Raw genomic sequence first — 10,086 nt, forward strand, 5'->3', positions numbered from 1 at the left:
GCATCTTAGCATGTTAGCACAGAATTCTTAGTTAGGTTCTTACAGTAGCTACATATTATTTGCTTTCAGGCGCACGCAATCTTTTGGCGTTAATTGAAATACAGTACAGTATTTATGGACCTAATCTGAAAGGGGGCGGGGCGTCAAATCTGGCAACCGCTACTGGTTGGTCTGAGATATTTGCTTGGATCTTTGGCACCATCGCCTGGCTACTTTTGTTACAACTCGTGCATATAAATTGAAAAGTAACTTCAAATATTTTTAATGATAGGGGGGGGGACAAAATTTTTTTGGGATTTGACTTTTGACACTGGCTAACAATAAAAGTTGATTATTTTAACGCTAAATCCGTTTATGTCTTAGGTAAACACTGCGCACGCGTATAAAGGCTACGCGTTGCTTGTTGTTTGATTTGTGTATCGGGATGAGCCGTCTTCGTCGCTTACGCCTGGTGGAGCCAAAACAACACAGCCAATGAGCGGAGTCGACACGTAAACCGAACGCACAAGCTGTCAGACGAAGCCAAGCCAGTGAACAACTCAGCCTGCGAGGCGTCCGCTAGTCGCTCCAGCTCGGCTCTGCCAGCGGTCCATTTGTTGTCACGTTTAGACTCACCTAATCGATAAATAACACTTTTAGTGTCGTCTTTCGCGTTGAGTCGGTATCGCGTTTTGTTTTCACGCACAATGGCTGACCCCAAATACGCAAATTTACCAGGAATTGTAAGTGGCCATTGCTTTAGCAGGTTAGCCTAGCTTCGGCTAAGATAGCTTTTGCTAACATTGACTCAGCTTTTTTATTAGCGTTATAAAGATATATAAATTGCATTAATACAAGAGTCTAACTGCTAAATGATGTACTTGTGGTGCGCTAAAAGCCACCATAAAGGAAGGAGTAGACAAATTTGTATCATGTTTGAATGAGCCGGGGCGTTGGCCAGGCTAAAAGATGCTGCTGGTCGTCTATTTATTTTCTAAATGTTATTTTGTTCTTTAAATAGGCTTTTAACGAGCCGGATGTGTACGAGACAGGAGATCTACCAGAAGATGACCAGGCTCAGTTCGAGTCGGTAAGTTGTTTGCTGTATTTTTTATTTTTTTTGCAACCCAATGACGTCATCATTGGTGGACACATCCTAATTTGAGGAAAGATTGGCATTTAAAAAAAAAAACATAAAGTAAGTTGAATTTTAAAGTGATAGAAACCAATCTAACAAGCTTGAATGGACTAATGGAGTAATTGCAGCTAAGCCGTATTCGCCATGACTATAAATACTGTATCCTATTTTCTCAGATAGTGGTCTTCCTCAACTGCAAAATACCAATAATTTACCAGTCTACGTTCCTAGGAGTTGTCCATAGTTGTGGATGTGAAAATGAATGTTTGTGCTCTGCAACTGATTGGCTACCAGGAACGATGGATGGACTACCAGGAACGATGGATGGAACCCATTTTTCTCACTAAAAGTCAGATGGGATGTGCTCATCCATTGTGACCCCAGTGAAGGGCAAGTGGTATAGAATAATGGTTGAATGTGCTCTTTAATTTACTGGTAACCAGTCCAGAGAGTACCCAATTTCCCTTGCCAAAAGTAATCTGGATTTTGGAAAATTTCAAATGGAATTGTCAGATTTCAAATTGTCAATTGGTGATAATGTGAGTGTCGATCGTTAGTCTATATGTGCCCTGGCAACCAGTCCAGGGTTGACCCCGCTTCAGTCAAAAGTCAACTATGATAGACTCAAGCTCACACATGACCATCATGAGGACAAGCACTATAGAAAATGTTTTGACTCCTAACTTGAAGAGGAAAAACCTAATTGGCATTTTCCCTTCCATGTCGGTCTTCCCATCCCAATGCCCTTGTTGTTTTGACTCTAACCCACCTCCCCTCGGATCCTAGCTTTTGCAAGTAAGCTTGACCGTGTTTTATTATTTTATACTCTCAGTGGGCTTCAGTGCTGTGCTTTTACTTGCATGTTTTTATCTAATCACACTTCCACTTTTCCTACGTGCTCATTTGAAGGGAATTAGGAGACTCAAATTGTAATAGCAAGGGCTCAATAGTTTTCTCAATGTATACGTTGCTATTTTTAAACTTCAGAAAGACAGGATGAACTTCTTGCCTGAGTGTGTGTTCAAAGAAAGGAGTGTTTGTTTGTATGAAAAATGTATTTCCACCCCCTCTCTAACGTATCATGCTGTCTAGCAGCTGCTTCACGGCTAACCTCACTCCTTGCTCTGACTAACTCCACGTGCTCCACATCTTAATAGCACCTTATCTTAATACCAGGCTTTTTGCATGTGACACAAGTATTTCCCACCACAAGCTATATCGAACTATACGAGGAAAATTTCCACATCTGGTGTCACAAAATACATTTTTAATTCAAACGGCAAGTTTTCAGAGATTGATCGTCTGACGCAAACTGAAGGGGTAAACTTGTCGTTTGGGTTTGAAACATCTTTTCTGGCACTATTCCTGGAACTTTTCTGACTCACTTGTTGGGGATGATCAAAGAAATGTAGCAATGGGTTTTAAATTGTGGGGGAATCATGTTGGTTGTTCCTAAAAAATTTAATGTTGCAGTTGCCAAACGTGGAGATACTACAGGGGGTCCTCCTTGGTTTACGACAGAATTCAGAATCCTAAAGCAACAACGTAACCCGAACCCAAGGAGTAAAAATGGGTTTAAAAAAAAATAATTGATTGTGACGGTTCTTGTCTATGTGCACCAGGAGCTCATTCCATTGTTTAGGAGCAGCAATCCAAAGGCTCTTTCCCCTCTGAGCTTCCACTTATACTCTGCTAAATGAATTTGACAACAAATAAATTGCACCGCTCCACTTTTATGTGTGCAAATGCATCAGAAAATCTTTGGGATTTCCTGTTCGGGTATGTCACGGTTGTCCATGGCCATGCATTTGTAGTGTGAAAGAGGACCCCACTCAGACTGTCACAAGTGGAGGAAGAGAGAAAGAACTGGAGACATCCGAGAAGATTTCTGGGTGCTCAACTCCAGCATTCACTGCTTTCTTTCTGATCTTCTTTCCCTGATCCCAGTCAGCTGACCCTGCTCTGAGTGTGCGTGTTTGTTTGTATGTGTGTGATTGTGATAACCGCATTAATACGTGTTGTCTCTCTCTCCCACCCCCGCAACCGTTTTATGCTCTTTCTAACTCTCTTTGGAAACCCAAGGAGCTGGTAAGAGCCTGACTAACCCTCCTCGTCTCCATCCCGCCCCCCCCCCCCCTCCCTCCATCCGTGTAACCTTTTCCGACTGTCACCTCGTTTGATATTGTCTTGTCTGTGTCAGTGGTGTTTTAATCCAAAGTCTTCAGTTAATCGTCATAATTATCAAGCAGTCAACACTACCGGTTCCTCGTTCCATTCACGTACCGTAGTGTACTTGATGTTCCATTGAGTTCATTATGAGTTTGGAAGATGAGTTTTAGCGCGACACTGCTTTTTAATCATACTGAAATCACCAAGGAAATCCCGCCGCAAACTAATTTGCATCGTTTTAATGTTGTCATTCATTTATGATTCATTCATGACAATCATTTTCATTTGAAAGGAAATTCCGTCTAATGGGATTTTGTTGGGTTGTGGTGATTTTCATTTGTTTCTTAAATACAAGGGGGGGTCCTTGGTTTACAGCGGTTACAAAGTCCCATTCCTACGTCGGAAACCTGAATGTACACACATGCTGGAATGCAGCGTGCATCTTATCTCATACACGAATACGGACGCCATAATTGCAGTAACCAAACACATCTATGCCATAACTATAAAACAATCCAGTGGAAAAACACAAAGTATGGCAGTAAGTGAGCGTGACGACGTACGCACAAACTTGCGCACCTTTCATAGCCTCAGATCGTTGTATATGTCTACTCTGGACCCTAGTAAACTCGAGGACCCCCAGCATATATGTATTGTGCACACACACACACACGTCTGACATGTTTTGTCGCCCCCCAATAACAGGAGGAACTGTGCAGCGACAGTGTGGAGAGAATCGTGGTCAACCCCAACGCTGCCTACGACAAGTTCAAGGACAAGCATATCAACACCAAAGGACTCGGTCCGTTTCGATACGCTTAATGGATCAAGAAAGACCACTTAACTCTTTGACTGCCAAAAACGTTAAATAATGTTTAGTAAAATCCTATGGAGGAGTGCCAAAGACGTTAAAAGACGTTTGTTTCAAAACAGAGGTGAAACTAACCATTTTCTGTTGTTGATTACTGAAGAACGGAATAAGGTAGAAACAAACTTTTTTTTTTCTGATGAAAGATGAGAGTCCAATCTTTCAGTTGGTAGTATGTGTGTTTCCATAGTCCAAACACAACATTTTCTGTGGACCTTGAAAGATCAGTCAAAATGCTTAAAATCGGCTGGCACTGGGGACAACCCGTTTCTGAAAACGTCTGGCAGTCAAAGAGTTAATGCTCAGGCGTTTCATTTAGACTTTGTTTTTGACTGTTTTCCTCGGTCTGCTTGCTCTGATTTGTGCAGACTTCTCAGACAGAATCAGTAAAAGCAGAAGAGTGGGCTACGAGTCTGGAGAGTTTGAAATTGTGAGTACATTCACACGCTTAGGAGGCATTCCATCAAAGAGTAAAATATTGAAAACTTGATAAAGTTCTAGCAATTTTTTTGGGGGGGGGCATGGATGTCCACTTATAAACAAACAAAATATGTATGTATGATACCCTTACCCCTAAGCAACCATATTCTCTTATGTTCTTGCCTTGTTGTGGTGCAGCTGGGAGAGGGCTGCGGTGTCAAGGAAACGCCACAGCAGAAATACCAGCGCCTGGTGAACGAGATCCAGGAGCTCTGTCAGGAGGTGGACGCCATCCAGGTAGCCTGTCCCTCATACACACACACAAAAACTTAGTTGAAGTGCAGATGACCCGGTTCAAACGTTGCGCGTTGACTGCGTCGCCAGGCCGTCACAAAGGAAAGCAACGCGGAGGAGCGCCTGACCCCAGTGGTCCTCGCCCAGCAGGCGGCCCAGCTCAAGCAGCATCTGGTTTCCGCTCACCTTGACTCGCTGCTGGGACCGCAGGCGCACATCAACCTGGCGGATCCGGACGGAGCGCTGGCCAGGTGAGCTGGAGAATGAAGTTGTGGCTTGTTTTATAGTTGTGGCTCTAGATTTATTTTTTCATACAAATGTTTACTTATTTTACTACTGTTAGTGATGTGACTACATGGTTTTCAAGCTTACGTGCAAATTCGTGTGACGTCGTCGCCGTAGGAGAAGAACTCCGTCGCAAGTCAAGGACCCCCCCCGTAACAATTTTGCGGCCTCTCCTCCTTCCTCAGGCGCCTGCTCACACAGCTCGAGGCGGCCAAAGGCAGTCGCAGCTGCTCTGCGGGAGACGGCAAGGCGCAGACGGCGGCAAAGGGCCCGGATGGGGTGGTCCTATACGAGCTGCACAGCAGGCCCGAGCAGGAGAAGTTCAATGAGTCTGCCAAGGTAAAATGAATTAATACAGTTGAAGCCCAGTTTATTGGGAGGGGTGAATTTCCAGACTCAACCACAGTCAGTGAAAATCTGCGATTAAAAAGACCATATAAAAAAATATTATTTGTATTATTTTTATGTGCATTTATTAAAACACTCTTTGTAAACTAATTTGAAAACATTTGTAAGATTAATAATGTGTTATGTGCAAAGATTACCCCTAGATGGCAGTAATGTGCAAGAATGCACAATGTTACCAACAACCAATCAGAGTTGAAAAGAGAGAAAAATCCAGCCAAACTGCTTAAATATTCACAATTTTTATGTATGTTTATTTTATGTATGTTTTATTTACAAAAACACATATACTACCTACCTATTATATACTTGTTACTGCATTTTATTCAATATTTATTTACATTAGCGGTTCTCCCAACTTTTTGCACCAGTTGCCATTCCCCAAATATTCTGAGCTTTTCAGTAGTAAGTAGTAGTAAACCCTGGTAGAGGTTTTAATCCAAAAATGTAAATTTAACATTGTAAACCACTGTAAAAAAATTGGAAGATAAAAAACAAAATAACGATTCAGTTAGAATTTGTTTCAAAATACATTTCCAAAAGGTTAAATGGGTGGGGGGGGGGGGGGTGAACATTTAATTTTGTAGTTTATATACCACACTTAAAGAGAATTTCTCACAAAAAAACATTTACTGTGCTGGCTAAACCGCTATATAATTTAAGTGTATTTAATTGCGCTACCTCGTTCTCTCTGTAGATGGCAGAATTGGAGAAACGTCTGGTGGACATCGAGATGGCTGTTGGCTCAGCATCAGACAAACAGGTACTGGCACTAATTCCATCCGTCTGCTTCAGACCTCACACACACACACACACACGTACGCAGTGTATTCATGCTCCCGTTGCTATGGAAACATAACCTCCCACCTTGATTTATTTGACCGCGTTTAACCTACGTTGCTGTCCTTTGCGTTTCCACCGCAGGGCCCTCTGAACGCCGGCATGCAAGGAGTCAGTCTGACAGTGAGTCGTTCACTTAATTGTCATCTTAGCCAAAGAACGAGATCACACTTCAGTGATGACATCACTTCCCGTCACATTTCCTTTTGAACTTGACCTGTTTTTGCTTCAGGATACTTTGGAACTCCTGCAGGCCAGGGTCAGTGCGCTGGACTCGGCTACTTTGGATCAAGTGGAGGCCAGGCTGCAGGTACAGTTGACATCAGATGTGCAAACTTTTGGGGACAGATGGGAAAATCAAAAGTTAAAACTATTATTTTTAGTTGGTTATACTTTTGTAACCATCTTATTTTCTTCAAATTGTTCATTTGCAACACGTGACTAACAAACAGAAAACACAACATTGATGAATGAACAAACCAAGGGTGGATTTTGTTTTCCCCACCACATGACTATATTTCTTTCTCACCAAGTTGGCAACAAAGTACTACTTTTGTCTAAATGAAGCTCCTCAACTCACTTCAACAAACTGATAGGCGAGTTTTTCAATGAATAACAGAAGATGCATTCCAAAATAAATTCTGGATAATAATAGTGAATTTGCTGAACTGTTGGAGGTATTGTTATTCTATATGAACTCATTTACCCCCAAAAACGTATAAAAACGTCCAATTTTAAATATTATGGTTCAAAAACGTATTTATACGTTTTTGAAAATGTTTTTAATGGTAGAGCATACAGAAGGCTTTGAATGCAGCCTCTGACCTGAAAACGTTGCTTAAAACAATGGTAGCTATTACAAAAAAGGCCAGCAGGTGGCAGCAGAGTATAAGAGAACAACCAGGGCCATGTTGAAAATAAGATCAAAAGTTTTAAACAGATTTGTGAATAATGATGAAACTTAGCTATATTCTAATGCTAATTGCTGCTACTGTGTTACAAGGCATTTAGAAGCAAGCACCAAATCTTTGCCATTAGCAACGAGTCTTGAGATGATTCCACAAAGTACAAAAAAAATTAATCTTTTTCACATTTGACTAAATGTGTGTCCATTATCTTAACACGAGCGCAATGCCTTCCTCCATTTTAGAGCGTGCTCGGCAAGATGAACGAGATCGCCAAGCACAAAACGGCCATCGAGGACGCCGACACTCAAAACAAGGTCGGCACTCGCCTCGCTTTCAATTTCCTGACATGCGCGTCAAGTTTTTGCCGTCGTTGGCTAAGCTGGAATGCGTTTGCAGCTGTCGCAGCTGTACGACGCGGTGCAGAAGTGGGAGGCCATGTCCACCTCCGTGCCTCAGGTGGTCCAGAGGCTGGTCACGGTCAAGGAGCTGCACGAGCAAGGTGACGAACTCGCGAGGCTCAACGCCGCACGTGATATATGCCAAGGCGCTGGCGTAGTGTTGCTCGGAACCCCGATACGAGCTGACGGGGGAGGTTTTGAGGTTAGGGGGGGTGGGGGGGGGTTGAAATGTCATCATTATGTGTAAACGGAGTGTAACACTTGACAATGGGAGAACGAGATGATTATATCACATCATCTTTTTTTTTTTTTATATGCATCAAAGCAGCCGTGGATTTGATCCTTTCATTGTAAAAAAAAGCCATTTTATCATCATGGATTTTTAACATGAGCCACTTGATCAGTCAAGATGATGCTAACTTGTACACTCAAGACATAGATTGTGTTTTTCACCGTTTTGAAAGACAAATGACTAATAGGACAGCATTCACACTCGTCGTTTGTGTTTGCGTGACTGTGGCCACTAGAAGGAGCAGCACACTCATTTGGATTGCAGCATTAAATCATCATGCCCAAAGTATTTACATTTTTTTAATTATGCTATTACTGTTAAGTTTTTCGGGGGAGGCTGGAACAGAATTTGTCTAAGGAGAAATATGATTTGAGATATGAGCATAGTCGCATGTCAAGGCTACGCTATATTTACATATAGCAAAGTCGGTGTTCCATAATATATGAATTTTAGATTAACATTTTTTTTGTGTTTGTGTCACAGCTATGCAGTTTGGCCAACTGCTCACACATCTGGACACCACTCAGCAGATGATCAACAGCTCTCTGAAGGACAACACCACCTTGCTGACACAGGTAAAGAACATATCAGCTACACGTAATCCTCACCGTCCCACAGATGACAGCAAAAACTTCCAAATGGGACTGAAAATATTTACGGTACATTTAATCAAGGTTTTGTGACGATGACTAACCAATTCAAATGCAGGCAAACGCGTAATTAATTAAAAGACATTCTGATAGTCAATGAAAACCAAGCATTGCCCTTATTTGGAAGAAAAAAAAATGTGCTCCTTCTCACCTCAAATACATCCTCTTCCCCATCTACTCATGTCAGGTCCAGCAGACGATGAAGGAAAACCTGGTGGCCATAGAGGAGAACTTCGCCACACTCGACCAGAGGATGAAAAAGGTGTCCAAATAAAGCTGGAGGGGACAAAAAATATATATAAGAAAACAAAGCGTTTGGACATGAACATGGACAAATGAGAGTTCCACATCGACTCTTTTGACCCCCGCCTCACCCCCTTCTCTTCTTACTACTGTTCTCTTCCTCTCCACCTCTGCCTTCTTCACTAAGTGGAATGTTGGGAAAGATTGAAAATAAGACCAAATTTGCTCAAGTTAATTTAACGAACCGTTTGTATTTTAGGATTATTAGTAGAATTGAAGACAAGACTGGATTTGTACTGTTTACATGTCCAATTAAATGGTTGACGGTAATGTTGGAAGGATACCTTAGAAATGTGTATAAAAAATAAAACTGTGTGGCCTCCAAAGAAAAAATGTAAATATGCCTACATTACCTTATTTGTTTGCGCTCGGTCACTCACTTGTATTTACTGTATCTTACGACTGGGAGGGACACGCCACACACACACACTTTTAATTTGCTTTGGCGTTGCATTCAACTGTATCGTGGTCATGGAAAATGATCAATAAAACACACTAACTTGACTTGTTTTGAAGTGTTCAGATTCCCAACTCATACAGACGGAGTCGTTGGGAAGCAGTAGGTGGCAGTATAGCACCTGATGAAAGACACAATGCGTATATGGAGGGGAAAAAACATCCATACACAACTTTTTATGCATGTCTAAAAAATTATGTTTATTAATAAAGGAAGTCAGACTTGCGTGGTATTCCATAGCTGCAGTAGACAAAGAAGGGCGTGTCTCCACTGTACATAGTTTGCCATATCATGTATGTGTCCTCATCTAACGGGCTGCCAGACCATCTGCACTCAATTAGGTCACACAACACTGTTACTGTCGAGTAAATGGAGAAGGACTGATGATGGATACATCTCGATGAGTTGGCGTAAGTATTGGGACACTTCCGATGCTACATTGCTCATGTTTGCCTCCCAAAAACCAATGTTGCTGCTACATTTACACAATTTCCTAATCACGACATAGGTGTTGATTATTTACCTTGTCAAAAAGTCTAGCTGTTTTACTGAAATTCTGACGGAAAAAAAAAACTATATGCCGGATTCATAAAATTAATCACAGTATTAGAAGTGAAAAAATAAATATTTTTTTAAACATACATTCAAATAAGTTACTGTATATTTAAAATCAAATTAAA

General features: G+C 41.6%; 1 protein-coding gene across 1 annotated transcript; it reads left to right on the top strand.

Annotated features, from left to right (window-relative positions):
• The first annotated feature begins 457 nt into the window (after positions 1-457).
• Positions 458-9,453, top strand: dctn2 (dynactin 2 (p50)). The gene is made up of 14 exons (XM_077572448.1): positions 458-722; positions 1,001-1,069; positions 3,992-4,088; positions 4,523-4,584; positions 4,773-4,871; positions 4,959-5,119; positions 5,339-5,492; positions 6,256-6,321; positions 6,483-6,521; positions 6,631-6,708; positions 7,549-7,620; positions 7,703-7,805; positions 8,480-8,571; positions 8,834-9,453. The coding sequence occupies exons 1-14, from the start codon at positions 687-689 to the stop codon at positions 8,918-8,920; spliced, it is 1,215 nt and encodes a 404-aa protein (XP_077428574.1). The 5' UTR covers positions 458-686; the 3' UTR covers positions 8,921-9,453.
• Positions 9,454-10,086: the final 633 nt, after the last annotated feature.

The sequence above is a fragment of the Vanacampus margaritifer genome, chromosome 8 (genome assembly GCF_051991255.1).
Source record: "Vanacampus margaritifer isolate UIUO_Vmar chromosome 8, RoL_Vmar_1.0, whole genome shotgun sequence".
Lineage (NCBI taxonomy): Eukaryota > Metazoa > Chordata > Actinopteri > Syngnathiformes > Syngnathidae > Vanacampus > Vanacampus margaritifer.